The 19,009-nt window shown below is 34.8% G+C and overlaps 1 protein-coding gene across 1 annotated transcript; it reads left to right on the top strand.

Annotated features, from left to right (window-relative positions):
* The first annotated feature begins 17,337 nt into the window (after positions 1–17,337).
* Positions 17,338–18,833, top strand: LOC127728861 (uncharacterized). The gene has a single exon (XM_052236454.1). It carries the CDS (start codon positions 17,338–17,340, stop codon positions 18,322–18,324), a length of 987 nt encoding a protein of 328 aa, XP_052092414.1. The 3' UTR covers positions 18,325–18,833.
* The last annotated feature ends 176 nt before the right edge of the window (positions 18,834–19,009 follow it).

Genomic DNA, 19,009 nt, shown 5'->3' on the forward strand with positions numbered 1-19,009 from the left:
TTTACAGTTTAAATCAACTAATACATTTGAGTTACAACTAAATTTTTTTTCACAGCCAATAATTTGGTCCCGCTTTTTACATCAAATACTGTTTCATTATGTCAGGGAAATGTTCAAAAATAATGCCCTTAAAAATTTTTAATATGTTCAAAACTAAATTCCTGTTTTTTTTATCGGAATACATGTATTGGAAATAACTATTCTCCCCAACCGCTGATCAAGTAATCAAAGTTTTGGAAAGCTAAAGATTTAGGTTATTTTTTATCTGAAAGATTTTTTTCCTTTTTTTTTTTGCATTGCTTTGGTATTGTTTAATTTTATAGTAATTTGAAGTTATTAATATTTTCATAACAACATTCACGGTACCAATTTTACTGCACCAGTGAACTTCAACTTATTTTGAGATTTTTGTTTGTTTCACAATTCAACTTTTAGTCAGTTTCAATCACTCTGTGATAAATTCTTTCAATCTGATAAATGTGCTTCAGGGCAGTTGTAACTCATTTATAGAAACTCTTTGTTTTGAACTGTAAATAGACCCAAATAATAGGATAATCCCTTACTAAGAACATGATTTACATTCATTCTTCACAATTAAGAGGCATCCAATCCTACAATTTCATTGGTCGAGAGTACTTTGCTATATTCTAAATGATTAAGTACGAGCGTTAGCGAGTACTTATCATGAAGTAAGGGATTGTCATTCTCTTAGAAACTTAGAATATTGTAAAGTGCTCAAGGCTCAAATGATCTATTCAATAATTAGTTTCATTGTCAGTGCAATGTTTATAATTGATGCATGACTTCCTTTTTCGGCATGTCATTTACAGATTAGTTTTAGTGATGTAAGGACTTTCTTATCATTTGGGAAATATTTAAAAAAAAAATGCGTTATAGATATTAGGTGACACAACAGTAGAAAGAAAAGGTAGGAATTGTATGTCTCCTGATTGTGAGTATGAATGTAAATCATGTAATATTTTAGTGAAGAATTATCCTTTTTTATTTACAGTCTAAACCAATTAATACATTTGAGTTAAAACTAAATTTCATTTCACAGCAAATATTTGTGTCCGGCTTTTTACATCAAATACTGTTTCATTATGTCAGGGAAATGTTCAAAAATAATGCCCCAAAAAGTTTTTAATATGTTCAAAATTAAATTCCTGGTTTTTTTTTTTATCGGAATACATGTATTGGAAATAACTATTCTCCCCAACCGCTGATCAAGTAATCGAAGTTTTGGAAAGCTAAAGATTCAGGTTATTTTTTATCTGAAAGATTTTTTTTCTTTTTTTTTTGCATTGCTTTGATATTGTTTAATTTTATAGTAATTTGAAGTTATTAATATTTTCATAATAACATTAATATTCACGGTACAAATTTTACTGCACCAGTAAACTTCAACTTATTTTGAGATTTTTTTTGGTTTCACAATTCAACTTTTATTCAGTTTCAACCACTGTGTGATAAATCCTTTCAATCTGATAAATGTGCCTCGGGGCAGTTGTAACTCATTTATAAAAACTCTTTGTTTTGAACTGTAAATAGACCCAAATAATAGGATAATCCCTTACTAAGAACATGATTTACATTCATTCTTCACAATTAAGAGGCATCCAATCCTACAATTTCATTGGTCGAGAGTACTTTGCTATATTCTAATGTCAAATAGATATATTTCCTTCATTTCAGCCACTACACACGTGGAATTAGTCACCTACAGCTTTTTATGTTTCATAAAAAAAGAACAATTTTTCAAAAAATATTTTTAAGGCCGGTTTTGATTTTTTCAAACCAGGTGTTGAAAAATTCAGTTGTTTCTTCTGCAGTTTTTTTTCTGTTTTTCCCCCCTGATGTTGACACACTGATAATTATTTATGACTTATGAAAGGATATTAAGTTTCATAAAAGTGGGTCTTGAGGCAGGCCGATTCTCTGATAACATAACGGAAACGTATCTTTGCATGTGACATACTATTTTTGTCCTGTTTTAATGTGGGGGAAAATTTCCAATTAATTCAAACAACGATAGGTATATAGTTTCTGCGCAAATAACTGAAAAAAAGTGATAAATGTTATTATTTTTAAGTTTCAAAATCTCCCGCTTCTAACACGTTATAAGTAAACAAACACGTCACGTGGGTAATGTGGCAGTTCCTGACGACGGACGCTTTTTTTGTTACTTACGATAGTAACTAAAGTTGAGAAAGATACTATCAACCGTTTTCCTGTTGCTATTTGTCTTTATAGATAGATAAGTAGATGATGTTTTAAATGTAATAATTTATCTGTTAACACATCAATGATAATGCACACACAAGATTCAATAATCAAACATCAAATCCTTATTAGGTATAACCAACTTCCTTGTTTGACAAGGTATATACTTTGTTCTCATTATTTCCGAGTTGGGAGGGAGACATTAACTATGGAACGGGAGCCCCATGTTAACCCTCTTTTTCTTTGATCTTAAAGGAAATGCAGATTTTTTATTTTCTATAAAACTTGACTTGACAGCCAAATCATTTCAATCTGGCGAGACATCTCCGCGTGTGCACTCTTGTATTTCATATTTGGTCACAAGTGGCAGGTATTGACAATTAAATTTGATTGAATCTCTATTTCAAAACACTTTCACTCTGCATCTAGTGTCTAGTTTCTAGCCCCCTATCTTCTATAGAATTTGTCCAAACACAAAAAGGTAAAACAATCGTCTTTGAAGAGTAATATCCTTTTAGCCTCTATTCGAAGCATGAATATATAAAAGTAAGAAGATGTGGTATGATTGCCAATGAGACAACACTCACCCAGATACCAAATGACAGAAGTTAACAACTTTCGGCCACCGTGTGGCCTTCAACAATGAGTAAAACTCATACCGCATTGTACACCATAAAAAAAAGGCCCCGAAAAAACAAATATATTAAAACAATATTATACAAACGAGAAAACTAATGGCCTGAATTATGTACAAAACAATAAACGAAAAAACAAATATGATATACAGCAACACACGACAACCACTGAATTACAGGCTCCTGACTTGGGACAGGCTCATACATAATGTGGTGGGGTTAACGATATGTTTGCTGGCGTCAAACCCACCCCTAATCTGGGACAGTGGTGTTAAACTACAACACAAGAACAAACTATAGGAATCAGTTGGAAAAGGATTAACTCATCAGATCGACACAAAGCACATAAAAAACCTAACAACACAACAGACAAGCAGTATAGATCTGAGAGTACTCGTAGATCTATACTGAAAGCTACTTCAAAGGCAATGACAACTAATAAAAATCATGTGTCAAAGACTAAAATATCAATCAGTACACATCAAATATCCAATGGATTTAGTGTAAGACGTCATTAACAGTTAGAGAAAAACATGACCTTGTGCAATGCCAAAATATATGTATCGACGGATTGTAGAACCGTGAATGTACATATATGTGTATACCAATTATATTTAGATTGGTTTTGATTTACTGATAACAAAATCAATATTTATACTGATACAAATATATTAAAAGATCTACTAATAATTACAATGTTTAATTGGTAAATTCTTATGATAAGTTTTGATGCACAATAAACGTTTTTTAAACTGAGTTTTACTGTGCGTATTGCTGTGTGTTTGTTTATTCCAAATTGGCTAGAGGCATAAGGGGGGGGGGGGTTGAGATTGTTTTGTAAAGTCAACGAATGTATTTACTAATTTTCATAACATAGATGTGTCATATCTTTGAACAGGAATTAAAATGGCATCTGAACTGACCATATCTTGTGGCCCGTGTAGATTTAAAAATATCACGAATAACGCAAAGAAATGGTGTACCATATGTAAAGAAGTCTTCTGTGGAGAATGTGAACAATCTCATAAATCCATGAACATTTCTATAAATCACAAGATGATTTCTATTGAGGACTATTCTCAAGTACAGGACATTACAGTAAATCTGAACTGTGAGATTCATGGTAAAAAGCTAGATCTTTACTGCAGGCAGCACTATATTGCGGTATGCATCGTCTGTGTTCCATCTGAACATAAAATGTGTTCATCTTCTGATGTTATCTCCATCGAAGAAGCCTCTAAAAACGCCAAACAATCAATTGCACTCTCAGACTTAGAAGGAACTATCTCAAGAACGTTGGACAACGTGAAGCATTGTATAAACGATCAAGAAATAGCCTTGAAAGATGTAGAAAAAGATGAAAGAACAATTAAAAAAACAATTGCAGACACGCGAATGAATCTGAAAAACTACCTGGATGAACTCGAGAGAAAACTTCTCCTCAATTTAAAATCTACACATTTGAGTTGTAAAACAAAAAACATTGAAATTCTTCATCAATTGAAACAAAAAGAAAAAGAGTTAAAAAAACTAAGAGAACAGACACTTCAAATGAAATGTTTTGCATCTGACCTGCAAGTGTTTCTAGGAACATACCAATTGAACAAAACAATCATTGACAATTTTCGATCCCTTAAAGAAGAGATAAGAGATTGTACGCATAACAGAATGGAACTAGATTTACATCACGTGATCAGTTCATTGATGAAAGAGGTAAGACAGTTTGGAGAAATTAAAGTTATTGAAACTAAGGCTAGTCTACAATTAAAAGATGCAAAGATCGACCAAGCCCAGATACAGATTAATGAATCAATGCAAAATGTACGTTATATCAGTCTTCAGCTGAAACAGAAGTTTGATATCAAAGGATCAAAAGAACCAATAACTGGTTGCGTCATATTTCCTGACGACAGAATTATAATTGCAGACGGTGATGGAAGTGGTAAATTGATGGAATACAATAACAGTGGAAAACATATTCGTAACATTCCTGTCTATGATAAACCATACTATCTAACAGCAGTTAATACCGACCGTATTGCTGTTACATATCCAGGTTCTAAATATCTGGAGATTATAAACACTAAGAATGATAATGAAAGGAAGAAGGTACTATGTAGTAATATCTGCAGGGGAATATCTTACCAGGACCAGAAACTGTATGTTGTTGTATACCAAAAAGGCATAGTGGTGATGGACTTGGATGGAGAGACATTAAATACAATCCATATTGATGTTTTGAGTGTATTAAATATAACAACAACAAGCGACAGGATATACTATACAAATCGGAGCAACAATGCTGTACACTGCTGTAGTATGGCAGGACAAGAAATCTGGGTCTTCAAGGATCGGTCTACTTCCTTTCCGAGTGGTATCTCAGTGGACAATAATCAGAACGTATTTGTTGTTGGTCAATATTCTAATTACCTGACCTTAATACACCATGACGGGAAGGACAGTAAAGTCTTACTTACTGACCAAGATGATATTCATCATCCAAAAGCATTGTATTACAGTAAAGAAAAGAATATTATCTGTTTAGGATACAAGGCAGGAAGCGTCGCATTATACCAAGCGTCGTTAAACTAATTGGTCATTGCGTAAAGAATTATTTACAGGTTGTACTGGATTGTCTGATATAACAAATTATATGTTCACCTGACAGATCAAATTTTTTAAATTTCTATATATAAAACATTACATAATTGTATGGATGCGATCATAATTTGGATTAGTAACTTCTAAACAATTACTCTCTCGAAATATTGACTTCCATTGTTACCATATGGGTGTTCGTGACAGCACAAGGAGTTATATACTAGTTGTACAAGACATTCATCAAGTTGGTCTCACATGTTGACCCCTCCGAAAATTTTACAGTGACGCCATCATGAATTGGTTAACTGTTATGGCATATCTGTTTCACAGATGGCGACGGATATGTTACTATTGTCTTTACAACAATTTAGTCCTCCTCACATATATGATCTACAAAATGAATTAGACTTATCACCGAGGTTGTACTTACATGAGCAACACGACGGGGTCCACATGAGGAGCAGAGGTTTTGGTGAGGTTCCTGTTGCTAAGTTTAAGTTTTCATTGTTTGTAAACTGTTGTTTGTCTTTTGACCGTTTTTCGTTTTTTTACCATTACATAATCAGTTCGTTTTCGACATATGAGTTTGAATAGGCCTTTGGTATCTTTGGCCTCTCCTTTGAGCTGATATATTTGGTAAGATTTAATTAACTCTTAGGATAAAATAAATGATTTCAATTAGGTTATTTACACAAAGCTGTGTATTTCGAAATTTCAAATTTCAAAAAAAAATCAAAATAACTAAGAAAACTGACATGTCAGCAAGGGCCCAACTTGCACATTTTTGTTTGAGGCACAAAAACAAATCATATAGGTTGTGTTAAAAATCAAAACAATATGTTTTTGGCGGCCATTTCATAAATGGTGGGCAACCAATATATTTTGAGACGGGGAATATCAAAACAGAGCTACATATCATTGAAACATGACGTACATGTATGACACTATATGTTACCATGCGGCCTTCAACAATGAACAAAACCAATACCATATAATCAGCTATAAAAAGGCCTCTACTTGACAAATGTTAAACAATTTAAACGAGAAAATACCAACGGCCTGATTTGTGTACAAAACTATAAACGAAAACAAATATGAAAGACAGCAACCAACGACAACCACTTTATTACAGGCTCCTAACTCGGGATAGACACAAACAGAATGTGGCGGTGCTAAGCATGCGAGCGCTCCCCCTGACCGTTGACAGTGGCGTAACAGCACACCATAAGAAAAAACTGTAAAAATCAGTTGAAAAAGAACTGACTCATCAGATCAAAACCAAGAAAAAATAGCAAGTGAAAAAAAGACTAAGGACACAACGTACCGATCTTAAAGTACTTGCCCTTTTTGAAAGTTCAAAGTCAATTACAACTAATAAATAAGTCATTATTTCCGAGTCTATGCATTTTCTTTGAATTTCTAGCTTAAATAGATGTCTCAAGAATCTTGACCTCATAATAAACAAAAGTTTATAGCACAATATTTGACACCGAGAATCATTTGGAATAGCTTATTACACATTTGACATCCTAGCATAAAAAGATATTTTGAAATATTGTGACAGACGCAGACAGAGAAACAGATATAATGATTACTATAGGGCATAGCCGACTACATCTTCGCTAGCCAAGGGTTACGATCCACTCCCCTCGTCTTCACCCTTGGCAGATTGAGCCAACATTTGTGATAACAATGTTGCGCCGTCTATCGGTTTTTACCGTTGATTAAAGTCACGCCCATTCCGAATAAATTATTTTTGACCAATGGTTGCACTTGAACCCTCTTCAGTGTGGAGGTGAAACCACGGTAGCGCCTAGAGTCTACAAACTTGGTGAAGCAGGAAACGAAAATATACCCTGCCATTCCAACATTTGTGCATGAAACATACACAGAAACTTCTAATAGTTGAATAAAAACATTTAAGTTGTCACAAAATATCGTCGTATGTTTAGGGATGTAAAGACTTGTTGCACAATCAGCACGTGGTAATTGTTTACTTACATTTTCTACATTTACACATGATCATGTTATAGGTTCTTTTTGATTGGATGCAGCCAGTTTCGACTGCAACCAATGAAAATCATTACCTTGTGTCTTCGAAATTCTATCTCAATCTGCCAAAGGTGGAGAGGAGGGGAGTGGATCGTAACCCTTGGCTAGCGGAGATGAGTCGACTAGTCGGCGAGGCCAATATAAAAAAATAAACATATACTTTTGTATATATAGAAACTACATTCACAGCAATGATATTTATTTGTTCCTTGCCTTTAACGGAGTTTAAAACTAAAAAGCATCATGTTCAATAGCACATATGGGAACGAAATGGATGTTAAAGGCAACTCCAGTCGAGGTATATTTACTGAAAAGCAACATGTTCAATAACAAATATGGGAACGGGACATATGAACTACCTTGCAGAACATATCTATTGTATTAATTGCACGTCCTGAATTTGCGTGTAATATTTGACACTGAACGCTAATGCCAGCAACAATCAATCCTTGCTGTTGAAATATGTATGAACTTTCCTAAATGTATTAGTTTGCAATGTTGTATTGTTCTGTTTACGACATTACGGTAACACTTTGTCTAAACTATTCCAGTAAAAAATGCTTAGACTCGATAGTATCTGATATCCGGTACGGTAACAGACTTATTACAGACGAGTTTAGAAACAGCAAGTAAAAAGAAGATGAGAAATATCGTTTGATATTATTTTTAACGAGAATCATTATAAAAGATGTTGATTACGACAGTACATTTTGTGAAATCCTTACTCTGTAGTATATTTCACCCTATAATAGTCATTGTTGTGTAAATGCAAGGTTACACCTGAAATCATCCCCAGTTTTTGGTGAGGTTCGTGTTGCTCTGTCTTAGTTTTCTATGTTGTGTTTTGTGAAATGTTGTTTGTCTTTTCGTCGGTTTTCGTTTTTTGCCATGGCATTGTCAGTTTGTTTTCGATTTATAAGTTTGAATATTCTTTCATATCTTTCGCCCCTTGTTTACGCTCCTTACAAATGGTAGTCACCGTTTTAGAATTATCATATTCTAGCAAACACCAAGTAGTGAAATCAAAACGCCTTAATCTACTTAAAATATGGATCTGTGATTCCACTGTGCTTATAACATATGCTTCGACGAGTATAAAGCGAGTCACGATAGACGAGTATAAAGCGAGTCATGACAGACGAGTATAAAGCGAGTCACGATAGACGAGTATAAAGCGAGTCACGATAGACGAGTATAAAGCGAGTCACGATAGACGAGTATAAAGCGAGTCACGATAGACGAGTATAAAGCGAGTCACGATAGATATGAACATTGATCAGATTCACACCCACTGTGATTCGAAAAGAGGAACATTGCAATCCGAAATAGAAAGGTCTGTTATGTCAAACTTGAAATCATCTCTTTTATTCGTATATGTTGAAGTTTCAATTTTTTTCGTTTTGTACCAATACAGTTATGTATAAAATGGAATATTTACTTACGTTTAAAGAGACAGCTCTGACTGTCCGTGGAAACACTCAGAACCGTTTTAAAGGGACAGCTCGGACTGTCTGTGGAAACACTTAGGACCGTTTAGAAGAGACAGCTCGGACTGTCTGTGGAAACACTTAGGACCGTTTAAAGAGACAGCTCGGACTGTCTGTGGAAACACTTAGGATCGTTTAAAGAGACAGCTCGGACTGTCTATGGAAACACTTAGGACCGTTTAAAGAGACAGCTCGGACTGTCCGTGTAAACACTTAGGACCGTTTAAAGAGACAGCTCGGACTGTCTATAGAAACACTTACGTTTAAAGAGACAGCTCGGACTGTCTGTGGAAACACTTAGGATCGTTTAAAGAGACAGCTCGGACTGTCTATGGAAACACTTAGGACCGTTTAAAGAGACAGCTCGGACTGTCCGTGGAAACACTCAGAACCGTTTAAAGAGACAGCTCGGACTGTCAGTGGAAACACTTAGGACCGTTTAGAAGAGACAGCTCGGACTGTCTGTGGAAACACTAAGAACCGTTTAAAGAGACAGCTCGGACTGTCTGTGGAAACACTTAGGACCGTTTAAAGAGACAGCTCGGACTGTCTGTGGAAACACTTAGGACCGTTTAAAGAGACAGCTCGGACTGTCTGTGGAAACACTTAGGACCGTTTAAAGAGACAGCTCGGACTGTCTGTGGAAACACTTAGGACCGTTTAAAGAGACAGCTCGGACTGTCTATAGAAACACTTACGTTTAAAGAGACAGCTCGGACTGTCCGTGGAAACACTCAGAACCGTTTAAAGAGACAGCTCGGACTGTCAGTGGAAACACTTAGGACCGTTTAGAAGAGACAGCTCGGACTGTCCGTGGAAACACTCAGAACCGTTTAAAGAGACAGCTCGGACTGTCAGTGGAAACACTTAGGACCGTTTAGAAGAGACAGCTCGGACTGTCTGTGGAAACACTAAGAACCGTTTTAAGAGACAGCTCGGACCGTCGTGCAGACTATGGCAGCTGTATTATTTGATCCATTTGAAGACATATACTGGAAACATCTGGGCAGTCTGAGGATACTGGCAATAGAGACACACCAGTCGGTCAAACCTTCAACAATGAGCAAAAACATGTGGCACTGTATACTTAGATATATATATAAAGGCCCCAGCATAAAAAAATTGAAAAGAATTCGAGCGAGAAAACTAGAGCCCTGAATAATTCAAAAACCAAAAACTGTAAGTAATATTTAGCATACAGCAATCAACGATAACCTCTGAATTATAGGCTCCTGACTTTAGACAGACACATACAAAATGTGGTGGGTTTCATCTTTTTCGTGACCACTAACTCCTCCTCTGGGACAGTGGTAAAAGCAAAACATGAAAAAAAAAAATTTAAAAGTCAGTTGGAAAGAGCTTGACTCATCAGATTGACACAAAGTATTGACCTAAGAGTACTTGCAGTTACTTGTATTGAAGATAAAAAAAAACAACACTTAATAAATGGTATGCGTACAAAGCATATACCTTCATCAGGAACGCTCGAAGCCAAATATTTGAAAGCAAAGAATGTAAAAATACAGAATCACGTGACCTAAAAGGGACCTAAAAATAGTAATCAAATTCATCCTAGAGAGAGTGGGAACATTAGATTCAATGTATTTTTAAAAGTTAGTAGACCGGACAATTTAAGAATGGTGTGTTATAAATCATGTCAGTGCCTAAGCACTGACTACTAGCTGGTGATACCCTCGGGTACTAATAATACACAAGCAGCTGTATCGACACAGAAATAAAAATGAAAATAAAATAAATTGTTTGCGTCCGAAACGCTTTTCTTGATATGAACCTTCACGAGGAACGCTTAATGTCAAATATTTGGAAGCCAAGGATGTACAAATACAGAATCACATGAAGAGCTATATGATCAAGAGGTACCTACAAATAATGGCCAAGTCCATCTAAGGTTAACTTCGCCTGAGGGAATTGGAACCAAGCTAGTTCAAAGACAACTACAACTAACAAAAGCTAAGTTTTCCCAGACTTAAATAACAATCATTATTAAATAGATGATGGGGATTTAAATGAATTTCACATTGTGGAAAATTCCGTTAACCTCTCACGTGAAATAACTCGTTTATTTTCACTCTCGAGGCTTTCCCCGCCTTTTACCGGTCCCTCACTTAAGACCCCCAGCTGAAGATGTGCGCTTTGATACTTTTAAACTAATATTGAAAAAGTACTTCACATATCAACAATTAATAGACAGTGCGGGTGCACTTAAAACAAACTTCTTGCTTTCAAATAATTGCAAAATCTGCATTAAACCTATCGAAGACAAGTGATGATGTTCCATTTTTACAACTGTGTGCAATACACATATATTCATGTGCCAAAAAAGCAAGGAACCTGTAGTCAAGTAGTTGTGGTTAGTTGCTGTCTCCCATAATTGATTTTTGATTAATATTATTAGCTGAAAACTATTCGTTAGTTTTCTCTTTTGAATTGTTCACATTTTGTCACCCGGAACCTGTTATGGGTTTCCAAAGAATATTAAAGGCTGCCGGTGTTGTGACCTGTATTTCTTGACATTTGTATCCTTTGGTCTTAGTTGGATTGTTGTCTCATTGGCAATCGTGTCACATAACCATTACCTTAAGCTTATTTTAATATTCAATTTGTATGAACTAAAAGTTACATATATTTCTTCTTTCTTAACAGAAAAAAACATCAATTGGTTGATGATTATACTTTCTGGCGCATGACTAGTTTAACAGTATTGTTAATAATTACATTCATTTTTCTATTTTTCTATTTGTAAGTATAATTTTTATTTTTATTTTTTGTATAAGATAAAAACAAGATATATATTATGGCATGTACTACATGAAGGTATGGGTAGGTGTCAAGGATAGTGGTGCTTCAGGCTATTGTTTCAGGTTATTTGTAACAATCTTTTAATGTTTGGCAGAAGACAGAAAATTAGTAATTGTCTTTGCTGCATCGAATTTGTCTGTATGTTAGTTCGTGATTAGACCTGGTGTTTGATTTGCTTTTAATTATGATGTCATTATATGGTATGGCAATTTTATTGTTCATGGTGATTCTATGGAACATGTTTAATCGGCTTTTAAGTCTTCTGTCTTGTAATGATGGCCAGTGAAGTGTGTTCAGCATGTTTGTGTAACACTTTCACTATATGAGTATTTAAAACATACTTGCTGCACGTCTTTGGACTTTTTCTATGGAGTTAATGTTCTCTGTTGTGTAAGGGTCCCAGACGGTGCAGCAGTATTCTAGTTTTGACTGATAAGGGCTTAGTATGCTCGGTCTTTAATGGCCACTGAGTTTATTTTGAGATTTCGGATGAATGCAAGGGTCTTGGTTGCTTTTGATGTCATGTTCTGAATGTGTGTGTGTTCCAATTTAAATATGTTGATATTGTTACTCCGAGGAATTTTGCGTTTTCAACTGAATCAAGAATGTGGCCGTGCATATTATAATAAAAATTAATATGTGTTTTCTTTGTGGTCACTCGGGATATGTTGCATTTGTCAGGATGGAACTGCATAAGCTAGTCTTGTTCCCATATTTTGTGAGTATTTTTGGTAGATACCTTTTGTCACTGAAATAATTCTAATTTTGAAAGATTATAATGTTTTTTTTATAATTTAAAATGTGACTTGTAACGACTATTGATAAATGTATTTATCAAAGTTGTACAAAAGTTCCAACATGCAAAATAGTATTTGTTTATAGTTAACACGTGTTTGGTTATTTATAGTAAGGTTGGCATGATTGGGTTATTGGGTTTCATGCACAAGTGGATTTAGGCGGTTTAAAGTCATTCGAGCTATTGCAGTCAAAGTGTACAGTCGCATTTTACCAAATAAATGATATAATAATTAATATTATTCATTTTCAAATTTCCTTACCACCAGTAAACGACAACCAGTACCAGCTGCTAATTTTGGGAGGGTTGAGATCTCACAAAACATGTTTAACCCCGCCGCATTTTTGCGCCTGTTCCAAGTCAGGAGCCTCTGGCCTTTGTTAGTCTTGTATGTCTTTTTTATTTTGGTTCATTTATATGTTTCGGAGTTTAGTGTGACATCCATTTTCGCTGAACTAGTACACATTTTTGTTAAGGAACCAGCTGAAGCCCACCTCCGGGTGCGGTATTTTCTCGCTGTGTTGAAGACCGATTTGGTGGCCTTGGGCTGTTTTCTGCTCTTTGTTCGGGTTGTTGTCTCTTTGACACATACCCCGTTTCCATTCTCAATCTTATTTCCACATTATTATACAAATATGCATAATAAAATGTGCACTTGTCTCTGCAAGTGGTGTCTCCCATATAAGAGCAGAGGCTGATTAGCTACATTTATGGTTAATCCAGACTATTTACCTGTTCCTCTCCAAACTTTGTCTAGTTTGGGGCCCGGCGACCCCCTCTAACTTTTTTCAAAATCCTGGATCCGCATCTGGAGTTTGTGGTAATTTGATATATAATATTTTATATACGTTTCAGTTTACGAATTAGAATATAAATAACATTTCATTATCACATGATAAATTTGGTCAAGGTTTATTTTGAATTCTACTTCAACTTTGTCAAATTTATCAGTTAGATACCTCATCCACGTGATGAATTAGTTTAAAAGACAAAACTTACACAATTCGAGTAAGCTTTTACCAAATTTTTAGTAAAATTTTCTTGGAGGGTATTTTTGTTTAGAGAAGAAAATATTATCATAATATATTTATATTTATATATATTTTAAAAGGGTAAGTTTTACGAATATATTCTTGGAGCAGAGAAACAGCAATATGCTACTAAATAAATATGTGTATTCTAGAATAATAAACCAATAACATATAATGATTCTTCAGATGTGGAATATTGTATAGAGGTTTTGAATTCTCTATTAAGTATATATTAGCGCAAGTAGGTAAGGTAAACATTTCGGTAAATTTGTGGACAAATAAAAGAGTCAGAAAATAATCTGTATTTCAAGAGAATAACTTCATCAGCCAATGCTAGTCTTCTTGTGTCTTTGTTGTAGGGAGAGGGTACTGTTTAGAGTAGGAAAATCATGGTTTTGATAGTAGTTGTTGGGTTTCAATACAAAGTACATTTCAATCATACATTGTAATCCATTTTTTTTTAATAACTGAGATATTTTACATTGTAAAAACCTGATATATCTGGACATTCTTTTGTTCTTTGTGCGATGTCCGGCCATTCCTGGCTAAATAGTATACGGAAAATACTAGCAATTTGACTCATAAAAAATCAATTTTTAAAAAATCGTCTCGGAGACATAAAGAAATATCATTAAGTAAAATCCTTGACTTTCCATAACGGATTAATTGGTTCGATCGCTACATAGGCCTTATTTCAGAAGGGCTTACATCCCACAATTTCCAACGAACATTAATCTAAAGACTTGGGAGCGTTAAGTAGGTTTGATTCATATCTATATCGTTATTGTGTAGGATTTGACACAAAAAAAATAATACTATCCAAAGCAAGGGTTTACGGTTTACATTTTGGTATCGTCAATAGGAAGCAATTAACCCAAAGAGTTAAAAAAACCAGAAAGGCATGATATATAGGTCAACACACGGACTTCATTTAATAAACAAGTGTCTATTCAATATGACAGACATGTTTAAATCAAACTGTAAGTCGTTAAGAGCCCACAACCAAGTAGTGAACAAAATTAAAGATTTGCCAACAACACAATCCATCATAAGACAAAACTGGGATCCTGACATAATATTCTCAATACCGTAAGCGGACTTCCGGTTCGAATGTAGCTATATATTTGAATTGAAGCTTGCAAAATCGAAAATATTTCATCAGGATTCCAGGTTACAAAACAATCGAGATTACTAAACCAGCACGATGTCTCACTAGAGACCGGTATATGAACACTTTGTTTATAGCATTGGTCATCACGAATCGTTCGATCGTTACACAGTCTCAGTTCCTATACTTACAGCAGACAAGTTTTTATGTGATGTGGTTTCCTTTTGTCCTGTGTCGTCAATTTGATTGTTTTAGACTTTTTCGTGTTCCTGGTAGTGATATAAGCTTTTACATACGAGTAATTACTTAATTAAGTTTACAAAATGTACTGGTGATGCAAACAGGAGATTATATTTTATCGAAGAAAATGATCCACTCCTCTTTCTATCCAATGGTGGCTACCTGAACTAATGAAATAGGATATGACTTAGGTCGATTGATATTTGCAATGGTTAGATATTTAGTGTTCCTTATTAATGGCCGTAGTATTTTTGTATTTAAACGCAGCAAAATGCATACAAAACATTTTCATCAATAAAACTAAAAGCGTCCTGTTAAATTTATGAGTTTTAAGTTCAATTGAATTGATGATGTATTCCCACTCAAAATTAACCCATTGTACAATCATATGTAGAGATGGATTTGGTTACCCTTTCGGAGCACATGAAATTACCCCCTGTTTTTGCTGGGGTTCGTGTTTTTCAATCTTTAGTTTTCTGTAAGTGTTTTCTAAACTGTTTGTTTTTTATGTCGTTTTTTTGTCATGATATTGTCGATTTTTCTTCGACTTATGATTTCTAATTGTCCCCTTCCTTGGTATCTTCCGACTCATTTTACAGCGAGTGCTTGCATTTAATATATCCCAGTAAACTTGACCTATAGATGTTAATGTCTGTGTCATTTGGTCTTTTGTGGAGAGTTGACTCATTGGCAATCATACCACATCTTCTTATTTTTATATTGAAATCAAGATTATTTCCAGACTTGAAGTCTGCTTGATATCTATACTTTTTTTTTATTTGAAATCGACTTTTTTTAAGTAGGATCCATAAAAATGGTGAATATATCAGTTTCTACCCCATTGTATGTCGTTCATATACACGCGTGTGCATATTCATGTTTGTTTTGTATACTTTTGGTCTTTTGGGGTTTTTTTTCTATGGCGTTGTCAGTTTAATTTCGATTTTAAGTTTGAATGTCCCTTTGGTATCTTTCATCTCTTTTTCACTACAACGGACATCATTAACAAAAATGTGCCCCAAGCAGAGCTATGTGGAAAAAAGACTGAAATTGACACTATTAAAATGTTTTACTGTCATCTCTCTCACGGTTAACTAATTCGTTACGAATTAGTTGAACCGATACTTTTCGACTATACCTTTTTCCAGAAACGATCAGAACCTATCTAAAATATTAGTGCCTGTTTGACTCTATTATAAGTACGGGAAAAAATAAAACCATAAACTACTTTTACTTACAAACTAAACTTGAAACAGCAATATAATGGTGGCAAATGGCGAAACACTGATGGCTTAACAGATGATGCTTTGAGAGACTAACAGTTCACGTGTAGCAGTGAAGAACCAGTGCTACTTAATCAAGTGACACATACAGAGTTCGCTGTATTTGGGGTACGATATGAAGGTGAACCATTTACTGAAAGTTACCAAGACTGACAAAGCCTACATTACATGTGATGTAGAACAAAGACACATATCAGACAAGTATTCAAATAGTTGTTCGGAATCTCAACCGTAAAACTTAAAAATAGAAATCATATTGGTAATTTCTTGAGTTTTATTCCTCTGTAAATTCAAATCTGGGATACTACGGAAGTCAAAATAGACTCTGCGGTATCAAATATATGAATTAATACATAAATATATAATGATGGAATGCTCGAACCATCTCATTTTCTTTGGGTTTCAGTATCTTTAGGTAAAAGACTTTATGAAAAGCCTCATTCTGGATGGTAACTTATATGCCAATTTTACTTTTGTATTTATTTTGCATTATAAGGTTGCTAACTGTAATATACGAGTTTATATACAAATAAAGATCGTTTGCAGATTACTTTTCTCTGTAGATGTAAATCTCAATAGAATTTTCATTCCAACTCTCATACTTGGTCTCGTCCTGATATGCATGAAATATTTGCCAATGGACGTTAAGCAACCAACAATCAATCAATCATACTGGGTACTTTTGTGACCATAGACAAATCTCACTTTTGCTTTAGATGTCTAATATATTTGAACTTTGCTGGCATTTCTTAGCACAAATACGTAACTAACAGTTAAAATAGATGGTGTCATTGAGACATAATGTGTAAGTGACTTTAGGGTGTTTTATTGTATAAAACTTCAAAGCCCCTGTGTGTTTTGACCGTTCAGTTTGGTTTTTTTTAATTTTCAATAGTATACAGCTATCCACTCATCAGTTTGAATGACAATGTTTCAGATCTGTTCTTTGGTGCCGAAAATTATTGTTATTAAAATGTAATATTTCAATATCTTAATATAGTAAAGGAGACGTTCATGTTGAGTATATATTGATGTTTATTTTGTTTCCCTCACTCAGGTAAATGGCCAGCCAAATAATTGAGGTAAAACTTCCAGAACCACAACAGAAAGTGTTTAGCGGGGAAGTGTTTCCTTACATTGTTTCACCTGCTGACAGCTCTGATCTTGCTGACATTAACAAGACATGTTACTTGGTTGAAAATAACAGAGAATATGTCGAATCATGTCTGATAAAATATGGCGCTGTCTTATTCCGCGGCTTTCCAATAGAAAACCCCGAAATGTTTGACAAGTTCGTCAAAGCGTTTGGTTATGAAGCACTGCCTTATGTCGGTGGAGCAGCTCCAAGAAAGTTAGTGGTCGGCGACGTATTTACATCAAACGAAGCCCCACCGGAAATGCTTATTCCCTTTCACCATGAAATGGCCCAAGTACCGACGTTCCCGAATGTTTTATTTTTCTTTTGTAATATCAGTCCACCAGACGGAGGTCAGACACCACTTGTTTTATCTAATCTAGTTTATCAACAAATGTTAAAATTAAACGAACCATTTGTAAATAAACTTTTGGAACTCGGTGTCAAGTATACACGGGTTCTTCCGAACGGAGACGATCCTACGTCACCCATAGGTAGAATGTGGCAATCTACTTACGGGACAACGAACAAGGAAGAAGCCGAAAAGAAAGCACTTGAGTTAGTCGGTAGCATTGAGTGGCTTTCAGATGGCTGTCTAAGAACAGTAACAGATGTTCTCCCAGCAATAAGGGAAGACAAACGCACGGGAAAAATGACATGGTTTAATTCTGTGATAGCTGTATACCGTGGTTGGAAGGACAGCAGAAATTCTCCAGAAACATCAATTACATTTGGAGATGGATCACCCATGAATCCTGATGTCATGACAACACTGGAAAATGTTCTAAATGAGCTAGCTATTGATTTTATGTGGAAGAAACACGACGTAGTGATGGTTGACAACCGCCAGGTATTACATGGCAGACGATCATTTGTCCCACCTAGACAAATTCTCGCAGCACTTTGCAAATGAACACTGAATTTGTCTTTCTCTTTTTGTCTTGTTATGGTATATTAATTACTATGTAATGCATTATTTTCATATGAAGTTTATTTTTGTGTTATTGGCATTAAAGGTATTGTTGATGCTGTACGGTACCTTTTATCAGATAACATATTTATCTACAATTTTGACATTGTCGTATTGTCTTAATCAATCCTTAGCGAACAGTTGAGGTCGGATGAAAATAACCAGCGACTCATAACTGAATTATTTTTACTAACCATAGCCATTACATCAAATATCAAGAGATTATATTTTTGCACGACGTATATTCCTCTATATATGTTTTGCTCTAGCGCCTTTTTGTTAACAGACAAAAGGCTTTGTTAAAATATAAATCTTGATGAACATGGTCGAGCTTAAACAAGCGTAAAAGTTGAGAATTATAATGGAGATACCATCGTTACGATTCAAACTTCATTTTTTAAATTGTATTGTACAAAAAGTTATATAATAAAGTATTTTTGTTCAACCTTGAACTACATTACAGACATGATACGTGAATATACTTTTAAGCTCTCAAAGTTAAAGTTCGCACACAAAGTACTTCGGACGGATGACGGTTCCAACTTTGAAGAAAGTTTGCTTTGTAAATTTTGTGCTTTGTATGGTATGTGTTGTAAGGATTTTTTTAGTGTGTTTCTCTTTGGGGGGG

The sequence above is a fragment of the Mytilus californianus genome, unplaced genomic scaffold (assembly GCF_021869535.1).
Source record: "Mytilus californianus isolate M0D057914Y unplaced genomic scaffold, xbMytCali1.0.p SCAF_2, whole genome shotgun sequence".
Classification (NCBI taxonomy): domain Eukaryota; kingdom Metazoa; phylum Mollusca; class Bivalvia; order Mytilida; family Mytilidae; genus Mytilus; species Mytilus californianus.

What these genes read in the sequence shown, in the direction of transcription:
- LOC127728861 (XM_052236454.1), top strand. Translation starts at nt 17,338, where the DNA reads ATGGCCAGCCAAATAATTGAGGTAAAACTTCCAGAACCACAACAGAAA.